The 20,160-nt window shown below is 50.7% G+C and overlaps 2 protein-coding genes across 2 annotated transcripts; both read left to right on the top strand.

The window, feature by feature from the left end:
• Positions 1 to 249: 249 nt before the first annotated feature.
• On the top strand, positions 250 to 6,206 carry OTOP2 (otopetrin 2). Its single transcript, XM_027895625.1, has 7 exons — positions 250 to 353; positions 955 to 1,383; positions 1,864 to 2,000; positions 2,555 to 2,613; positions 3,193 to 3,326; positions 3,783 to 4,672; positions 5,763 to 6,206. Exons 2-7 carry the CDS (start codon positions 987 to 989, stop codon positions 5,931 to 5,933), a joined length of 1,788 nt encoding a protein of 595 aa, XP_027751426.1. The 5' UTR covers positions 250 to 353; positions 955 to 986; the 3' UTR covers positions 5,934 to 6,206.
• A 6,719-nt stretch (positions 6,207 to 12,925) lies between these two features.
• On the top strand, positions 12,926 to 18,496 carry OTOP3 (otopetrin 3). The gene is made up of 6 exons (XM_027895635.1): positions 12,926 to 13,310; positions 14,376 to 14,512; positions 15,255 to 15,313; positions 15,917 to 16,035; positions 16,662 to 17,587; positions 18,326 to 18,496. Exons 1-6 carry the CDS (start codon positions 12,926 to 12,928, stop codon positions 18,494 to 18,496), a joined length of 1,797 nt encoding a protein of 598 aa, XP_027751436.1.
• The last annotated feature ends 1,664 nt before the right edge of the window (positions 18,497 to 20,160 follow it).

The raw sequence follows: 20,160 nt of genomic DNA, 5'->3' as shown, positions 1-20,160 counted from the left end.
TGGATGTAGGGAGATGGGTTTGATGGGGTGGCTTTGCTCTCTGGTGACCATGACCCTGCGACCGAGCGGTCCATGCCATGCTTAGCAGTGTTGTCAGCTCGTGCTCTCATTGGGTAAATAACCCTTATCTCCTCATCTCTGTCCAGCTTCCCCAAAATCAGCTATTGCACAAAATGGATCACATGAGTTTCTCTGAGAAGCCCACGAAGCCCTGCTGTCAGCTCCAGACATGGTATAAAGCACAGACATATCCCAACCCAAGGATATAAATTCTTCGACTGAACAAGCTGCAGCTACAGGGAAACTCCTCAGCCTGGCAAGAGCAGAGATTTGGATCCCAGGCAGCAAAACAGGTTGGTGAAATGGCTTTGTTTTAGGCTTTTCATTGAGAATCAATGAACTTCCAAACTTAGCAAGGGCAAGGGGCTTTAGAGAGTGTGACAGCAGAGATAGCTCACACCCTTCCTGCAGGAACTGGTAAAAATTATGATGTGATGGTCCAAAGATTCCTGGGGGTTTCTTACCTTTTTCTTGTCCTGTTCATCAGCCAGGAAGTATAACAGCTTCTCGGAATGTTTAGTATTTGACATTTGGAAATCAAAACCACACGGCTGTTTGCCCCAGGGTATTCTGATCCTGTGAGCACTTTCTGGTGCTTTTCCAATATCTTGCATCAATAAACACGTAAATGTGACATGTCACCAATTAGAAACGCTTTTCTAAACTGACCTGGGATCTCCCCGAGCAAAAGCATCTTAAGCAAGAGCAACCTTCAGGGAACCAGGAAAGGAAGGGTTGAGAGTGAGCTCATCCCTTGTCTTGCGGTGCCTGTCTCAGCTTTCCCTGTTCCTCTGATACGTTCTCTCCTCCTCATCACATGTCCTGCTTTGCTCCAGCCCTGGACTGTTACAAATAAAGTGTCACTTCTCATTCATGGGACTCTCCTGCCAACAGCACTGACCGTCAGACAGAGCGCTGGCTGAACCATGACCGAAGAGCCCAGGCGGAAGGACAGCGAGATCGGGCACCCCAACTCCAGCATGGGCTGCGGACACAAGGACGACAAAGCCAGCCTGGCTTTGAGCCAGATAGCATCTTTCAGCCACCAGGCCCCCTCCACTCCTGCCTCCAAGGAAGTGTGGAAGAAGGGCGGCCGCATGTTCTCCATCCTGCTGGCCGTGCACTTGGCCCTGCTGGCCTGCACGCTGGTGAGCAGCGGGGCCTTTGAGAAGATCGCCGTGCACGACTACGACGTCTTCTTCCTGCTGACTGTGATGATGCTGATAGTCATCATATGGATCATCTTCTACCTCGCCGGCACCTCCCGGTGCCCAGGTGCCATCCTCTGCAAGGACTCCCACGCTGGGCCCATCTGGCTGAGAGGTAGGAGCTCTCGGGGGCTGGGGTTGGAGGGGAGGTACAGGGTGGAGAGGTCATGGAAACATCAGTTATTACAAGGGAAGCAGCAACCATGTGGGCACAGTCCCCTCCTGCTCTGGGGCATGGCACCATGCCCTGCTTCAGGTCTGCTCCTGCTCCCTCCACTGGATTCACTGATGGGTCTCCCTGTATCTGCAAGGGCTCTTGGTACTTTACACCAGGATCCTTCCCAGCCTGGGATCCCTCTCAGCTTTTGTCAGAGATGTTAATCCCAGAGTACAGGGTTGATTGAAAATCCATTCCAGCCAAAATTTTTGTACAGTTCTCCTGGTGCCATGATATTTTGGGTGCTGGGGAAGGAGAAACAGTGGTAGAAGCAAAACCTCTCCATGACAACAGTTCCTCTTTTTCCTCTCGTTTACCTGTATTAGCCCATGTGTTCACACATCTGTCCAACCACAGATATTTTTGTTCCTTCAACAGGAGGCCTGATTCTATTTGCCATTTTCAGCCTTGTCATGGATGTGTTCAAAATAGGATATTACTCAAGCTTCTACAGCTGCCTGTCCGCGATCAAAATCATCTACCCCATCGTGCAGGCAATATTCGTGGTGGTCCAGGTGAGATGGCTCTGCTCAGTCTCAGAGAGGGGTAGAGAGACACAGGCACGAGTAGAAGGAGCTCTGATCTCATGGACTAGTTCAACTGCCCCCACAGCAAATGCAGAGGCTTAACTCAGCCCCCACCCAGCCCACATCTTCTCCCTCCCTGTGGCAACTCACTTTAGGCACTGACTTAAACTTTTTCCCATCCTGAGACATTTTGACTTGTCACAAACTGTAAGCAGCTCCCATCCAGCCAGACCTCCTTTCCCATGAAGAACAGAGAAGGACAGTCAGGGCAGGGGTTGCCTTGCAGTTTGAGGTCCTACAGAGGACCTTCTGCTCTGGGACAGTGCCAAAGAGGGGCAATTTAGACAGGAAGAAGGAGTGGCTGGCCATGGGCAAAGCAATGCCAGTGGGAGCAAAGAAAGAACAACCAGCAAATTGCCAGGACTATGGGCTCCTAGGCTGGGCCCAGATGGACACAAGCAAAAGAGGCTCCTCTCTCAGGATGATGTGCTTTGCTTTCTTGTTTTGTTGGAAATAACAACTCCTTTTCTTGCCCCTGCCAGACGTACTTCCTGTGGGTCTCTGCCAAAGACTGCATCCACGTGCACCTGAACGTTACCAGGTGAGCACTGTTGCTCTTTGAACCCCACCAGCCCAGGAGATCCGAACCACCACAAACTCTCTCACACACAGCTAAGATGCAACAAGGAGATAATCTGATCTCCCTTAATGCTGCCCAAAACTAAACCTGCTCAGTGTCTCCAGCTGGCCTCAGATCCCAGCTCAAACAGTTGAGGTTAATGACCTGTGGATCTATCAGGGTTGGGATTCAATTCAAGAATACAAGCATTACTCAAAGCAGATAGCATTAAATAAATAATCATCATTAAATAAAATTATTCATAGCTGACTTTTGCTTCCCTAGGGAAGATAATGATTCAGTGGGCAAGCCTCAGGCTAACATAAGATCTAGTCCACTTTTGCAAGACTGGATCTACTGGAGACCAATCCAGATCCATTAATTCACGATTGAGAAGCTCTTCTAAAACCAGCAACAGGAATCAGGCTTTGCAAATTCTCATGAACACGGATAAAAAGTAGGAAGAGAGGAGAGTGAGGGCAGCAAAACAAGGGTCAGGATGGGAGTAACATGGTCCAGAGACACTGCTTTAATCTCAAGAACCTTCTCCTCCTTCTGCAGGTGTGGCTTGATGCTGACACTGACTACAAACCTGGCGGTGTGGATGTCAGCGGTGACAGACGAGTCTGTTCACAAAGCTCATTCAAAGCTGAAGAAGAACATGACAGAGGAAATCTTCAGGTGGCTCCTGAAAGGTAATCTGGCCATTTGTGAAGTCATCTGGTCCAGGGAAGGACTCAGTGAGGTAGAATTGTTCAACAGGTCAGGTTTTATCCCTTCCTGGAGGGTCTGTCTAGAGCTGGAGGTGCCTTTGGCAGAGCTGGTATGTTAAAAGCCAGGTCTGGATGTTCACTTCTTAACCTGTATCACAGAGGAGTCAGAAAGGTGGAAGACCCTGTGCAAATGGGGTGGGAATGAAGAAGGAAAAGGGGAAAAAAAGGAGATTTAACCTGCCAATTAACTTCCTAAAAAAGAACATGGGCACCAGAAAGCTGAAGTTGAAATGTCCTTGTTTTCAAAGTGGTCACATATTCTTCTCTCATTGGTCTTGTCTTTTACTGACCCTGAGCATCCAGTTCTTCAGGGCTGCTAAAGAGTGTTGGCTCCTTGTTTTAATTCCACTGCATCTGTCTGGCTTTATCTTGCTCCAGTGGGAATGAGAAGTAGCTCAGTTGAAGAATGCAATTGCAACAGCCAGATCTGCCAGATCTTCAAGAATGGTTACTTTTGGCTGTACCCCTTTAACATTGAGTACAGTCTCTTTGCCTCTGCCATGGTCTACGTCATGTGGAAGAACGTTGGACGCTTCATAGACCACCACTCCCACCACATTCAACGCCTGAAGTTCAGGCTCTTCCGAAGGACCTTCTTTGTAGGCATCATGTTGGGCCTCGTGGTTCTGGTGAGTGGGCTGGGAGTCCTCATTCTTTACGAGGTGCAGGTAAACTCCAACACTGAGTCCAGCAAGAAGAGCCAAGCACTCACCATGTACTACATCTTCAACATTGTTTGTCTGAGCCTGATGTCCCTTGTCTGCATCGGTGGCTCTGTCATCTACCGCTTTGACAAGAGGGACATGGACCGGCACAAGAACCCCACCAGGACCCTGGACGTGGCCCTGCTGATGGGGGCAGCCCTGGGGCAATACGCCATTTCCTACTACTCCATCGTGGCCATCGTGGCCAGCACACCAAGGGACGCTATCAGCGCGCTCAACCTCACCTACGCCCTCCTGATGATCGCCCAGCACACCTTCCAGAACATCTTCATCATCGAAGGCCTTCACCGGCAGCCCCCCAAGGAAGACTACAAGCACGACTCCCATCAGAAGGATCTCTACGGGCTCACCTTCGTCAACATCAACGCAGTGTCCCTCCGAGTGCCCGACACTGGCAGCACCTTGGCCCCTGGCGCTGCCTCTGGCACTGAATCCGTGTGTCCTTCTGACCTCGTGCGGTCCCTCACAGCCCCCAAGATGATGAACTGGAGGAGGAAGTTCTTGAGGGAGATCTCCATGTTCCTCCTGCTGAGCAACGTCATAGTGAGTACATGCAGTGAGAAGGGTTTGTAGGGGCGGAGGGAGAGGGGAGCAAGCACAAGGGGGAAGGGTCTGTGAAGGAAAGGATGTGCCCCAGGGGAAAACAGTCCTTTCTGTGCCTCTGCTGTACAGAGAGCACACTTAGTTATGTTTCTAAGTTGCCATTCCTTTGTCCCTAAAAAAAAAAAAAAAAAAGCAACTGCCCTGAAGTTAAGACATTTTAGGCTACACCAATAGACCTGTCACTTATTGCCAGAATGTCAGACACAGGAGGTGGGTACAAGAGAAGAATCAATTTCAGTATTTTTATTGTGTATCAGTGAATATATAGAACAGCTTATTGAAAGCAATAAAATACATTAAGCCCTTCCCTTCACCCCCAGAGAAAGGATGTAAAGTGACAAATACCTGGGGTGAAGTCTTGGTTTCCCTGAGGAGTGGCTGCACATCTCTTCTCAAAACTCAGGCTTGGGAGCCCAGCCACTGATCCCAGCTGCTGTGAAGAGAAACCGGTCACTGACAGCCTCAGCCGGGGTTTCATGAGCAGTCAGGGGACTGCAGTTCCCTGCCAAGGAAATGTAGGATTACAGCTGCATCTCCAAAGAAGCCAAGCATGTTATGTCTCTAGACACCAAGTCCCCAGCTCATCAGTCACATCCTGTCCTCACGCTGATTTTGCACAGAAACTCAGAGGATGAGCTGACAATCCCCCTGCAAACAGACCCACGTGCTGGCTGGGCTTCTGAGCCAAACATACCTGGTCTGGAGAGACCAAGCTGCTCCCAGCTCAGCCTTTCCCACATTTCTTCCATCCACAGAGGCAGCACAGACCAGGTCCACGCTAACACACAACACACTCAAGTTCTTACCCAGTGAGTGCTTCAGCCGTTGGTCCAAGCCTATCTCTGAGCACGAATCAAAACTGGTCTTAGGGTGCAGATTATACTTGATCTTAATGCAGAGATTGGCTCCTGGCTCAGGTCCCGTGCTCGGAAGGTCCCTCTTTTCACGCCCCTGGGTAGCTGTGGTTGCAGGTGCTTTGCTGTGCCTCACGCCTTTCTCACCATGGTGTTATTCCCGTTTCCTCCAACAGCTCTGGATCATGCCAGCGTTTGGTGCCCGGCCCCAGTTTGACAATGACACAGAACTGAACTTCTATGGCGATTCCATGTGGCCGGCCATCGTGGACATTTGCCTGCCCTTTGGAATCTTCTACCGGATGCACGCGGTGGCCAGTTTGCTGGAGGTCTACATCGTGTCCTAAAGAACTCCCTCGCTAGGAAGATGAGATCCTCCTCAAGCAACCCACCTTCCTGCTACCCCAGGGCTGGGAGACTGCCCAGATGTCCCGAGGGGTCCCCAGCAGTGTTGGGGCGTTTATGAACTGTCAGTGAAGATCATCCAAACATAGTCCAGATTTTATTTTTGCTACTTATGTGTGTGGATGTGCCTGTGTGCGTCTGAAGTTCTTAAAACTTCAAACAGATAAAAAAAAGGAAGGTGTCCAAAGCAGGATCATGGTGATTAACCTTGGTTCATGCAGAGACTCACCTACCTTTGTAAAGCCTGTTCACTCCATGCCACTGATGAACTCTCCAGAGGGTGCTCAGCGCCCTTGGGCAGTTGGATCCTGCCTGTACACAGAGATCCAGAGGGTACGAGGGGCTGACACAGGCCTGGAAGGCACAGAAAGGGAAAACACTTCATCTTCTGGTACGGCCAGTCGGAAATCACTCCCCTGCAGAGATGTGAAAAACAAACTGGTGACCACCAAAGGCTTTGGGAATCATTTTAATCTTTCCTCTCTGTATCACCCATGGATATGGGCCCTCTTGACTCTTCCCTCTACCAGTCCCTGCTGTTTTCCTTCCTCTCCAGGGAGGCATCACTGCAACCTCCTCTTCTTAAGGAGAGCTCTGTGTGTTGTCCTGGGCTGGCCCTGATGTGGGATTGCTCTAGCACACTTTCTTTCTCAGCTCTTCTGAATCAGGGCTCAATAATCATAAAGATGATGTGGGCAATACTCTGGGGGATGATAAAGAGATTTTTCTCTTTTTTTCCTCTTTTTTTTTTTAAATAGATAATGATTTTTTTAAAATATATGAACATTTTTGTACGCAGTTATTTATTGATTTTCACTGTAACACTGAACTCCTGAAGGGACCCTACAACACAGATATCAATGCAATGCCATGGGAAATTTGATCTCCCATGCCCTGAAGGGATGCTGGTGCTGCACCCTCAAGCCTGTGTGTGCTTTGAGGTTGTGAGCACAGCCCAGCACCCAGACCCTGGGGCCGTGACACGGGTTTCTGGGTGCCTGCAGCCCTCCATGAACCACTGCATGACTGAGGGGGCTTTCAGAGCAGGAATCCTGGGCTGCAGGAAGTTGAAATGGGCCTCTCTGCTGTACCCAGTGTCCAAGGTGAGCCTCAGAAAGGCCACGCTGCCAGGTCAGGAGGATGATGCCAAAATGGCACAGCTGAGCTCTGTCTGCACCCTGGGACATGAGGGTTTAACTGTTCCAATAAAGGGTTTATTGTTCCATCAGGGTTTATCGTTCCAACAAAAAACACTGCAGAGGTGGCAGTAATCATCAAGCCCTCCCCTACGGACGTGTGTTCATCTGCCAGAGAGAAAACAATAAATGGAAATCAGGGTACTTGAAATAGAGTGGTGCAATTTTCCACCTGACAGCCCAGGCTGACGCGTTTCAAACCACCTTCCCTTCCAAACCCAGATCACCAAACCAGCAGGGACCAGTGCCTCTGGCTGGTCTGACCCCAGTGTACCTGCCTGCCAGCAGCCTTTCCCTGGGGTGGGCAGAAGAGGGGGTAAACCCCGATTCCCCCTACCCCCAGAGGGCTGCACCAATCCAGCATCTCCGGGTGGGACAGTCATTCCCATGACCAGCCCAGAGGTCTCTCCCAGCCCCACCGGCCCTGGAAAGGTCTGGTTCTATTTTTAACATCGATCTGGTAAAGATTAAATCTCTCTCTAGAAACTTCACCTTTCACAAAACAAAAGCCTTATTATTCTGTGGCTCCCGCAGCTGAAATTCAGTCAGAGAAGAGACGCAAACGGTGCACAGACGTCAGTCCCATGTACAGCCCCACACATTGTCTGAGCCCGAGCTGCTGAGCTCACACAGGGGCAGAAAACACTCCTAATCACCTGCTCCCTTCCTGGGGGGCACAGCAGGTTTCCTCCTACATGCTCTTCCTGCTCTCCGGTCCCAGGTTCCCAGGGATGGGTGCACTGGGTCACGCAGGGCAGACTTTGAACTGCTCTTTTGTCCTGGACAGGGACTGAAGGGGCATTTCTGGGGCTAAATAAACTCAGGATGGGTGTATGGAGAACCCCCAGACAGCCCAAGCAGCACTGGTACAGGCAATAATCCCAAATCAACTGCTCCAGACTGGTGGGTCAGCTGGACCACAACATCCAACCACAAGCAATCATATTGGGGTAAACCAAAATGCTCTGGGGACAGCACAAGCTCTGCAAGGATCCCTGGCTAACCTGAGGCATCTCCAGGCTGAAAGTGTGGGGATGGCAGGGGTTTCCAGCCAAGGGCTGAGTTCTTCTTCTCCCTCCAGCCACAAACACACATCTTTGGGAGAGGCAGTAGACTGGGAAACAGCCAGTGAACCCTGTATATATACCCAGAAAAGGGGTATATAGGTAGGGGGGACAGATAGAACCCTAAGAAAACTCCTCTGTAAACCCTCTTGTGTGCTCAAGGATCATCTACTAGAAGGTATCAGCTCATGGCCAGTTAATGTACAAAGGGATGTGCTCCAAGGCTGATGGAGAATCAGCCAAACATCCCTGGGCAACTCCTCAGCCCAGCCAGTATCCCAGGCATGTCACCCAAACCCGGGTGCACCCCTGGAGCAGGCACTGTCACATCCTAACTGCGTGGATCCATGCCCTTCCCTGGGACCCTGCACTCTAGGCCATGCAGCCAGCTGGTGTTGGCTGCTCCATCACTGCCCCCTTCCCTTCAGACCTAGGACACAGCTCATGTCTTGCCAGGGGCTTCCAGCCTCACTGGCCTTGGTATAAAATCCACCTGCCACTGGTGTTTCGCATCCTCTGCTCCACTTCTTAATCATCTGTTATTTCAGGGCGAGATTTGTTTTATTAGAGAAAGAAAAAATAACAATACACCTTCTATCTGGGCGATTTTCCCTGAGGTGTGTCAGGGACAGGGGAGGAATCCAAGATAATTATTATCTGTCAGCGCAGCAGATGGAAAGTGGATGGATTGAGAAGGTCACAAGGCTGGAAAGGAGGGATGGGATTGCAGCACAAGGCAAGGTGCAGCCCGTGAGCAGGGTCAGGGTGTGCCCAGAGCCAGGGCAGGAGGAGGTAATTCCCAGGGAGCAAGACAGTGGTCCTTGGAAAAGAGGAGCTACTCGGTGCTGGCAGGAGGTCGAAGGGACCTTCACAGAGCCACGCTCACGAGTGGAGCCAGCACACACCCACAGAGCCCATCAGAGGGGACGGAGGGACAGAGCCAGGGCGGTGCAGCACAGCTCCCCCTCACCCCTGTTGGATGAGGCTGCTCTTTGCAGTCACCCCAAAAGTCTCTCGCTCAGCAGCCCCACAGGAGACGTCACTGAGGGTTATCGGTGGTGGAGGAAGGGCGTGGGCTGGCCGGGGAGATGTGAGGGCACGGCCTTCCTCAGGTGGCCTTTGGGCAAACACAGCGGCCGGGCACCCACCTCCTTCCTCCCGGGTCCTGTTTACAGATCCGCTTGGCCCAGCCTGGGTGTTAGAACTGCTAAGTGCACAGATAACACCGTTAATAAGCACACACTGCCGATAGCAGAGGGGCAAACATCACTCCTAACATTTACCAGCTTTCTCCCGGCCTCTGAGTAAAGGCAGCTTCACCAGGGGAGTGATTTCTGCCATCGATCCAGTTGGTTCGACTCATCCTCTCCCTCCCTGTCCTTCTCCTGCACACTTGCTTACTTAATGACTTGGTTAAACTTGTGTCAATACAATCCACTTAAACAGCTGCTAACTCTTCAAAATAAAGACCAAATTAGGAGGATTAACCAGACTCCCAGGGCTTTACAACCCCTCTGTGTCCAATTTTAGCTCCAAGGCCAGGATGAGGCAAGTCAGGCAAGGAAGGATGCCTCATCTCTGCAGCACAGATGGACAGTGACATTGGAAAAGCCACTGGGGCCCAGCAGGCGCTAACATTTTGTTTCAGGCCCATCCTAGAAAGAAAAAACTCCAATTTCACCCAATCTTCAGGATACATTCCAGACTCCTGGCTTCCATTTCCCAGTTCTGCATGGTCACCCCAATTTAGGAGCACAATGCTGAAAAATAGCAAGTTTGTCAATGTCTTGTACAGAAATCAATGGCTTTGGTCAACAAAGAGACAACCAAATACCTTTTGGGAGGTTCCAGGTCCCTGCTGAGCTCTAGAACAGAGTCCAGAGCAGAGCCAGGCACCTGAAAGATCTCGACTGCACTCAGGGCATCCCAGAACATGAAAGCAAGGAGCAAAGACATCCAAGCAAGTTGTCCAAGAAGACTGTGAGATGCTGGTGCTTTGAGGGAAGGCAGAGCAAGTCTAGCCATGGGTATTCATGAACACCTGCCCGGGTCAAAGCTCCCAGACTCCACCACAGCAGTGCAAGGGTTTGTCAGACATTAAACATGACCCTTTTGCTGGCAGACATCAAACAATGGCTGCACCAGCAAGCAGTGGGTGTTCTCACCCAGGAAAAACAGGCCCCTTTCACTCTTGTTTTCCATCCCTTTCGTCATATCCCCACATAAGATAACCTGTGCTCCCTCACCCACTCCTACCCCTAATCAGTTTCTTGGGAAGTGTTACAGGGCTCTGAACTTCCAAATCACGTGTTTGCCAGCTCTAAGGACCTCAGGGCTTGGGGGTTCATCCTGCAACACACAAGTAAGCCCTTTCTTTCCAAGGAGAGGTCCATCCCCTCCTGCTGGACCCTCTAGACTCACCAGCTCAGCCAGAAATGCCAGCCACAAAACCAGGAGGATCAGCTCACCACAGGGTCCCAAGACAGAATCAATTTGCCCTAGAACAGAAGAAGGATCAGATTGGACCTAAAGCTTTGCCTTTTGGGTCAATTTTGGTATCTGTGCCCTGGATAAAAACACAAAGGAGTGGTACAGTTGAAAAAAAAAAACAATCCCAGGGTCTACCTAAAAACAAGTGAGTGGGAACTTGAGTGGATTTTGGCCAAAGCAGTGTGGGTAAGCACTCCCAGCACAAGCCTGTGCCAGGAGATTAGTTCTACACCTGCCTGAGCCACGGCACAAATTAGTCACCACTGCTTGTGGTTTCACCAGTTGGCACATCCTGCGCCGAGGCCGTTGACATGGGGCAACCCAGCAGGTGTATAAAGGAGCTGATCCCCATTGGCTGCCTGTGGCAGATGGGAGAGCTCCTCACTGAGTAATTAATGTAATGACAATAATAGACCCAAAGTAAACAGGGTGGGAAAAAAATAAATCAATGGGCTGGGAGCAGAGGCCGCACTTAGTGAGGAGCAGTCCTGACAGCTCCTGTCTGCACCTGGGACATTGGAGACTGCCGTGTATTCCAGTGCCACTCCAGCCACTGGTGTGAGATTGGCTGTGCCCGAGGCTGTGCCAGCAGTGGATCCCTCTCAGCAGGCAGCAGGAGGCTGCAGGCAGGTAAGGGCTGGGTTTGGCTGTCCCGCACAGCTATGGGGTCAAGGGGTTGGGTCCATCGCTGTGTGCAGCCTTGTCTGGGCACTTGGGTACCTCCTGGTGCAGCCTGGATGGGTTTCCATCTGATTCTGCTGATTTTATGACCTCTCCCTTCCCTCCAATGCAGAGGAGTTATGGCCCTAGGAGAGGGGAGGGAATTCGTTCCTGTGCTACTAAGCTGGGAGAGTTTTGGAGCCAAATGGGGAAGATCAATCTCTGCTAACAGAAGTACCAAGGACCTCAGGGCTTGGGAGTTCATCCTGCAACACACACATAAGTCTTGTCCTTCCATGTAGAGGTCCATCCTCTCCTGATGGACCCTCTAAACTCAGCAGCTCCGACAGAAATGCCAAATCCCTGCTGTTGGCTACAGAACCCGGGGGATCAGCTCCCCACAGAGTCCCAAGGGCAAGGGCAGGCAGAGCACCTCAGTGCACATGCAAAAGAAGAGGGAAACACTAAATTTCAACCCCTTCTCAAACAATTTCTCCCCCAAAGCCCTAAAACTACATAGAATGTTTCAGGTACCCTACACCCTCAAATACATCTCAGAGGGCTGCTTTCACTCCAGCCACTCCCCACTGCAGACGGAGTCAATCCCTGGAGTGAAAGCACCTTCCCATGTTCTGAATCCATAGAGAGGCTGATCTTGCCCAATTGCTGCATGTGAGCAAGGAGGTTTCTCTCTCATAAGGAATCCTAAAGAGATTTTCCTAAAAGCTGGATGGAAAAGCTCCCAGGTTCAGGATGTCTGCCTGAGCCAGTCCCTCACACTCCTCTGTGCCAGTGTGCTCCCAGCCCTGTGCTGCAAGTAGAATAAGAAAGAAAACTGGGTATTAACTGTGCCCCAACGTCAGCCCATGTGGGTGGGAGGTTGGATCTTTTCCCAGCAGCTTAAATCAAACCTTACAGGCTCTCTATTTATTCTCTCCAGCTCTGTCACAATTTGTGTGACCATTCAAGGAGAGTGGTGCAACTCTCAGAGCCCAAAAACACAAGGAAGAGGTTGGACCCATCAACTGAAAATCAAACAGCTTTGAATTTTAGAGCAGGTCTGAGCATGCTTTGTATTTCCACCTAATCCTTAGGGCAACAAAAGGAAAGGAGGGAACCTGAATCCAGGGCTGTGTGTGGAGAAGCTGTGAAAGGTGAGGGTGGGAACTGTTTGAGCACCTCTGGTCCCAGCAGCTCCAAGTACTGGTGGGGCAGAGTAGCAACATCAAACACCCATTTTAATGCAGGTTTGTCTAGAGAGGTTTGGAGATTTTGGCAGAAGGGCCTTTCCCCAGCGCCCTGCAATGACATCAGGAAATTTTTAATGCCTAACCTCGGCTAAACACCAACTTTTTTCCCCTTCATCCAGCTTCTGAAGAGGGAAGGGGAAACTGCAAAGCAAGGAAAGTAGATCACCACACAAGTGGCTCTCACAGCAGAGCACAAAAACTCTCATCTCAGTGGGTCCCCCCTCTAAACCTCCCCGTTCTTCTCCACAGCAGGTGACCCCTGGGCAGATGAGCCATGCCTGGCAGCAAAGTCTCCAGGCCCTGCCACCACTGCAAGAGCAGGTCAGCATCTGGCCCAGCAGACACCTCCAAGATCCACTATGAGAAGTTCTGGCTGTACCGTCACTGCTCCTCGGTGCAGCAGAGGGACAGGCAGGCCCAGAAGGCCGGGCAGCTCTTCTCGGGGCTGCTGGCCATGAACGTCGTGTTCCTGGGCAGCGCCTTCATCAGCAGCATGATCTTCAACCGCGTGGCCATCACGCTGGGGGATGTCTGGATCCTGATGACCATCCTCAAGGTCCTGTGCCTGTTCTGGATTATCTACTACCTGCTGGGCACCAGCCGGCAGCCGCACGCCGTGCTGTACCGGGATTCCCACGCTGGGGCCATCTGGATCAGGGGTAAGGTCTGCTTTTATTTCTCATCTCAGGCCTTCTTCCCAGAGCTTGGAAGGCACAGAAATTCTTCCCCTACTATTAGGAGAGCTATAGGAATCTCCCAGTGCCCTGCCGGGCTGGGGGAAGGCAGGGGCACAGTGAGTGCCACCGAGAGGAACCAGAGCAGCCAGGAAAGCCTGGAATGGGGCTTCCCTTCAGCCTCCAGTCCAGCTTCACGCTGTGGCCCCTTCCCCAAGAACAATCCAGGCATATCCCACCTACAGCCCAGCAGCTGAGCACCGTGGGAAAGATGTAAGAAATGTTTTAGGCAGGGGCACTTTGCAAAGCAAGAGGAGAATCACCATGTTTACCCTCCAAGAGCGTCAGCAGCCCCATGCCACCCTCGTCCTTGTTTAACATCACAGCAGCCTTGTTGCCAGGGAAGGATTCCTGCCCAGTGAGTCACACCCCAGCGACACCCAGGCCTTCCTGGGAGAATTCCCATCAGTATTTGCCCCACTTTGAGAAATTACATTTCTCCAAGCACTCCTGCCTCTGATCTATTACTGGGTTCTTTATTAGAGATGGTCTTATTAACCAAGCATGGAGAATTGAAGGGAAGAAATCTGCGAGGGACTTGAGTACCCAAAGCTGCAGAGAGATGTCTGAGGCAAAAGGGAGAAACAGTCAAAGTGTCCCAACTCCTGCAGACTGTGCTGCCACAAGCCTGAACAGACCTCTGCTCATCTCAGGTTTCCTCCTCAAGACAGAAAGCACCACCCACCATTTGGTTGCCTCTGTCACTCCAGATTGCACATCAAAGCCCCAAAACCCCCGTTCCCACCTTGTATCCAAGCACAACAAAATGCTTTGCACTGATCAAACACTTTAAACAAGTCAAATCACACAACCAGGCTCAGGAATCAGGCTCTCATTTGTCTCCTTCTCTCAAAATCATGAGAATTCCAAGCAGGAATGCTTCCAGCTCCACACAAATCCAAGCAGCACAATATCTCCAGTCCCCAGCCAAGCCCAGATGCTCCCCAGACATGTCTTCGTTTATTTACTGGTGCCTTGCTGTTTGCCCAGGGTCGGTGTTGCTGTTTGGCAGCTGCAGCATCCTCCTGAACGTGTTTCAGATCGGCTACAGCACAATCCTCATCCACTGCAAATCCAAGGTGGACATTGTGTTCCCCAGCATTGGAATCGTTTTTATTTGCACCCAGGTACTGCGTGTTACCCTTCTGGAAGCTTAGCTACTCTCTCTGTCCAATTCCTGGGAGCCCCGGGGGTGGGAGGAAGCGAGGAGACTTGGGAAAATGGGTGCAATGAGGCATTGTCATGAGCATTGAAGGCATTGAAGTATCATACACCACTTCAAATGTTAGCTGCACTCCATGTGGACCATATTGAGAGACACAGGAGTAAGATTCAGGAAGAAATTACCCAAGAGATACCTGACATACCTTAGAATCCAGAGGAATTTGCTTTGAATCAAAGTAGGGAGAGAGGAGAGAGAATTTCAGATTTTGCCAGAGACGTGCTTGCACCAGTCTGAGCCCCAGCCTCTCTCTGTATTTTGCCAAAAATCCTTTGCACACAAAGATATCTCACAGCGTTTGCACCTTTTACCTCAATACCAACCCTCTTCTTTCCAGACCCAAAGCCTTATTTGAAAACTAAACCAGTTCCCACCTCAGCAGAAAATGCCCACCTGTACAGGGCAGAGGAGCACAGAGCTCCAGGAGGTACATTCGGTGCAGGCACACACACGCTGCCCTCACCCGAGGATTCCAGCATTGCCTCAGCACTGAGATGCAGGTGCCCACATGTCCCTGCATCCTTGCACAGGGGCAGGTTTGCTCCCACTTGGACCTGCACTTCCTTGTCTACCTGTCCCTTTCCACCACGTGTGCAGCCTGCTGCCAACTGCACCCTGCTCACATCACTATCGTTACCCATTTGCAGGCTTATTTTCTGTGGCATCACTCTAAGGACTGCATTCAAGTCCAGCACAACTTCACCAGGTAAAAAAAAAAAAGGGGGAGAAAAACTGCCCTCTACTGCTCTAAAGAAACTTTTCCTTTCTGCCTGTGATCTCTGTTACTACTCCTTCCTGCTAAGACTGTCTTCATCTGATTCTACACAGACTCTCTATTCTGGCTCACACAAGCCAAGTTATGCCTTGACCAGATCCATCCTCCCTTCACTGGCCTGGGCTCACCAAATCCCTTCAGTTTTCCCTTGTGCCTTTGGACTGCTGCAAAGCTCGTTCCTTCCTCCCAGATGTTTTCCTGGCTCCTGTCTCAGGGACCAGTTCATAGGGTGGAGGATGAGGTGGGGTGGTCTCCCTATTCCTATCACTGGGAGATGCCTCAGCCTAGGCCAGTTTCACCAGTGAGCCAGGCACTGCCTGCCCTGCTCCCTTGGAAATGGCCAAATGGGAATGCTCTCAGCCATGTCTGTGTGTGCAGAGTCAGGCTCTGATGGCTGCAGGCAGAGCAGGCACCGACACGCGGTATTTGCACTGATCTGTGCACGGGCCAGTGAGAAGCAAAGGGCAGCACCACATGGCAGGTGGACACTCGGGTTGTGAATCATCTCCCCTGAGTGCCTGTCTCCTCTCCCAGGTGTGGGCTGATGCTGACCATAGCCACCAACCTCCTCCTCTGGCTCCTGGCCGTGACCAACGACAACCTCCACGTGGAGATCGAGTCTCAGCTCCGTGAGGTGGAGCGGCGCTTTGCAGGCAAGGCTTCTTTTTCACACCCCCATTTGTGTTAAGCTGACACAGATGACTGCCAGAATTCTGAACAATTCTTGATCTCAGCGATTCAGGTACCACCAGTTCTCCCAAATGCTGAACTTTCCTATTACTGGAGGTTGTTTTAAGGAGATAAGCTGCAAGGGGAGAACATCTTCACCTGGACCGAGGGGATCTGCTATGAAACCCTGGAACTGAGGGGCTAGGAAAAGCCCACCATAAATTAGCATTTTTGCTTAGTTTTACCTGTTAACTTGAAGGATAAGATTGCCAGAATAGAAGAGGCTCATGTAATTGCAGTGCTCTTCTTTCTGAGGATATAGGGGAAGAAAAGGGGAGACTGATATTCCAAAGGTACATATAGAGGTGTTTTCACTGTGAAGGAAGAAATGTCTCTCCCCCAGCACCATAGGTGGGATAAGACCTTTGCTAAACCCTGATATTCTGAATCCTCACAGCCATCAGGACTGAGCAGTAGTCACTTAACTTCCTACTGACCACTGTTCAAAGTACAGAAATAGATATTGTGCCTGCACACAAGAAACTCCCAAAGACAGCCATGAAATCCGGGCCATCTCCCTCTTAATTGCCTTCCTTTTCCCCTGCTCCAGGCAACGAGACTGCCTTGTGCACGTGCCCAGACACGACCATCTGCAAAGTCTTCCAGAAGGGCTACATCCTGCTCTACCCCTTCAACACCGAGTACTGCCTCGTCTGCTGCTCCGTGCTCTACGTCATGTGGAAGAACGTGGGGAGACGCATCAGCCACCACCACGTCCCTCTCGCCAAGCCCAAGTTCAAGTTCCAGGGAGTGGTGTTTGGGCCACTGCTGGGTGCCACTGCTGTGATCATCGGGATCTGCGTCTTCATGATGTACCAGATCCAGGTCACCAGCTTGGTCCCCAGCCGCCAGGTCTTTGTGATGTATTATTCCTACTACATTGTGCTCCTGCCCCTGATGAGTGTGGGCGCAGTGATTGGGACAGTCATCCACGCCCTGGAAAAAAAGGAGCTGGACACGCTCAAGAACCCAACCCGCAGCCTGGACGTGATCCTGTTGATGGGGGCAGCCCTCGGCCAAATCGGCATGTGCTACTTCTCCATTGTGGCCCTCGTGGCCTCTGACCCCAGGGACCTGTTGAACAGCCTCATCCTGTCCTATTCTGTCCTCCTCATCTTTCAGAACATCACCCAGAATGTCTTCATCATTGACGGGCTCCACCGGCAGCGCTTTGTAGCCGCAGCTGAGGCCAAACACACCGGACCCACTGGGCAGCACGTGGTGGCTGTAGAACCACCTGGGGAAGAGGAAACCACAACCAGCAGCGAAGGGGAGCACACACAAACACTCCCTGGCAAGGAGGAAGATACTAAAGAAGAGCAGAATCGTGAAGACCAGAGACGGATGAGCGTGCTGGAGCTGGGACAGGAGCTCCGGAAAGCTTCCCTGTCCTACATCTATAGCTACTCTAACCTGAGCTGGAAGAGAAGAGCATTGAGGGAGATCTCGTTCTTCTTGGTTTTGTGCAACATCATAGTAAGTATTGTGCTCTCTGCTGTGTCACGGCCTGGCCGAGCCACGATTAGCTGTGACACAGACGTGCTCTCCTTGTCTTTCTCTTGGGTCTCTATTCCAGACAAAAAACCTTTGCCCACCAAGATTCAACCTTCTGGTGAGGTCAGTCAAGACAAGTTTTGCTGTTAATGCCCCAGTCTCATAAGTAGAAGGTCTCTCTTTTAACCTCAGAGTTTGGGGAGGCTGGGTTTCCCGGGTGCAGGAAGGAAACAGCTAATAAATCCTTTGTTTCCTAAATTTTAGCCTCTGAAAAAAAAAAAAATAGGCTCCTTAAGTGTGTTTCATGAGAAAGGAGGAGAAATGTGAGGCAGCAGCAGTAAGTCTTTGTAAACATGAGTCTCCAGGCTTGAAACTCACCCAACAAAGTACACTGTGCTCTGGGATCTTGAATCAACACTGCAGCCTTAATCCAGTGAAAACAAACTGCCCAAGGAAACAGTGAAACCCTGTAGGAAGATGCAGCAGGCTGGGGCAGCATGAGGCTGTCTTTAGGTTTCCAGGAATTTAACAGGATCTGACTTAACAGCAAGGAGTCAGCAGCATAACTAAGGGATTTTCCTTCTCCTCCCTGGCAAGGAGATTCCTCTGATACTCCTGAAATACTCCTACAACCACTTGAGCCAGTGCAGAGATTAGGGCGCAGGTAGGGGACAGTTTGTCAGGCTCTGACTTGTGCTTCTTTTCCTCCCACCTCTTCAGCTGTGGGTCATGCCCACATTTGGGGCTCATCCTGTCTTTGAGAACGGACTGGAAAGGTCATTTTACGGCTACTCCACCTGGTTTGTGATCGTGAACTTCGGGCTCCCCCTGGGTGTGTTCTACCGCATGCACTCAGTCGGGGGGCTCCTGGAGGTCTATGTCACAGCCTGAACCAAGCTGGCCCCCCACCCCAGAGACTGGGAAGGATCAGTGATGCTGAACAAAGGTGCAGAAAGCAGCAGATTTGCATGTGGAAGCTTTTAAGATTCTTCCCTCCGGCTTCTGCTTTGAATTCTCCTGGCATATCATCTCTGTGAGCTTCAGAAGAGGAAGTTGTTTCATATTACCTTTTTTGTCCATAGAGAAGAGACTCAAAGCCCATAAACAAACTCTCACTGCTCTAAGGACCATGCATGCAGTCAGCAGTCTGCCAGTGGATGCTGCATGGCAGCAAGTGGGACTTTAGCAGCTCCTATTGAGATCTTCCAGATAAAAGAATGCAAGAGCAGCCTTCAACAAGAGCAACAAAGACTGACCTGCACTCCACAGAACTTCAAAAATCCAGTTAGGGTTTGCCAGCCCCACCCTTGCTCACCAACCCACCATCCTGAGGCACAAAGAGACTGATCAGCCACGCCAGAAGCACCTACAGGCACAGTCATTCAGAAATGTGCCAAAAATACACTTTTTGTGTGTAATTTTCAAAAAGAAGCTGGGAGTTGCTTTAATGGTCAGAACAGGCGCTATTTCAGTTTGCTGCTGTTGCTGACATCTGACACACTGAGCACTGTGGGTGATCTTTACTTACCGTGGATGGTGTTCTCTCCGCTGTGGACCAGCCAAGGTCCCACCCCTGCACACAGGGCTGGTTCAAAAGCGAGCTACTGCCAAATCCCTCCCCACCTCCAACACTTCATCCCTCACTGCTGCTTTGCACATCCCCAGATATCTCCCAAGCTCTCTGTGAGCAAGGGGACAGGGCTGCACAGCGGGGTGCCCGATCAAAGACCCGTTAGAAGGTGTTCTGTAGGGGATGCTTGCTTTGGAAGCACGTGGGAGAGCAAGGGGCTTGTGATTATGGGTCTCAAATACAGAGCCTGATGAATGGAAATAAAGAGAGATTGAGTTTTCATGTGTGTCTTGTGAAATCCCTGGTCTGCTCTGCACTCGCCAAAGAACAGCCTTAAAAGTCAACTCACTTAAACTGCTCTTGTGTTTAGAGGTTGGATGGGACCCTGAGCAACCTGGTCTAGTGGAAAGTGTCCCTGACCAATGAGATGAGTTTTAAGGTTCCTTCAACCCAAAACATTCTGTGATTCTGAGATTGAAGAGCAGGCCTGTTCTACGATCAATCAGAACCTTTCACGGCCTTTACCCAAGGTCAAAGCACCACAGAACAAAAGACATCCTCGCTATAGTTTCTGTTCCTCTATAAATCAATCCCAGAATCAGCGTGGATTTAGGATCAGAGCCTGTTTATGGGATTTTTTTGTGATTCCCTAGAAAAGCAAGCTCTCCCAAGACAGTTACAGTGATGAGAAGTAGAATTACAATTAGGATCCAGCATTTGGGCAGTGATAGCACCTCTCTGTGAAACTCTGAGACTGACTGCATGAGCATGAACTTTGCCCATTAAGTGTTTGTACTTAGGCCCATGTCAACAGAAATATGTCATGAGAAATAACAGCTGGATAAATTAGGCTTCAGTAAAGTTAATTATTATTCTCATGTCAGAGTTTGTACCGTGGGAGCCACAGGAGACACATGCTAAGGTCTGACCTTCTTCCTAGTGACTGACAGCCTGGGGACAAGCAATGATGGCACTTCATGGGCAA

The sequence above is a fragment of the Empidonax traillii genome, unplaced genomic scaffold (genome assembly GCF_003031625.1).
Source record: "Empidonax traillii isolate 1590-97213 ecotype Southwest subspecies unplaced genomic scaffold, ASM303162v1 scaffold462:size771534, whole genome shotgun sequence".
NCBI classification, from domain to species: Eukaryota; Metazoa; Chordata; class Aves; order Passeriformes; family Tyrannidae; genus Empidonax; species Empidonax traillii.
Note: the sequence above shows the minus strand (reverse complement) of the source record. Positions and strands in the feature narration are given on the sequence as shown.

Coding starts and splice junctions, on each gene's coding strand:
- OTOP3 (XM_027895635.1), top strand. CDS start 12,926: ATGCCTGGCAGCAAAGTCTCCAGGCCCTGCCACCACTGCAAGAGCAGG. Junction 15,314..15,916: donor GTCCAGCACAACTTCACCAG/GTAAAAAAAAAA, acceptor CTCCTCTCCCAG/GTGTGGGCTGATGCTGACCA. Junction 16,036..16,661: donor GGTGGAGCGGCGCTTTGCAG/GCAAGGCTTCTT, acceptor CCCCTGCTCCAG/GCAACGAGACTGCCTTGTGC.
- OTOP2 (XM_027895625.1), top strand. CDS start 987: ATGACCGAAGAGCCCAGGCGGAAGGACAGCGAGATCGGGCACCCCAAC. Junction 1,384..1,863: donor TGGGCCCATCTGGCTGAGAG/GTAGGAGCTCTC, acceptor TTCCTTCAACAG/GAGGCCTGATTCTATTTGCC. Junction 4,673..5,762: donor TCCTGCTGAGCAACGTCATA/GTGAGTACATGC, acceptor TTCCTCCAACAG/CTCTGGATCATGCCAGCGTT.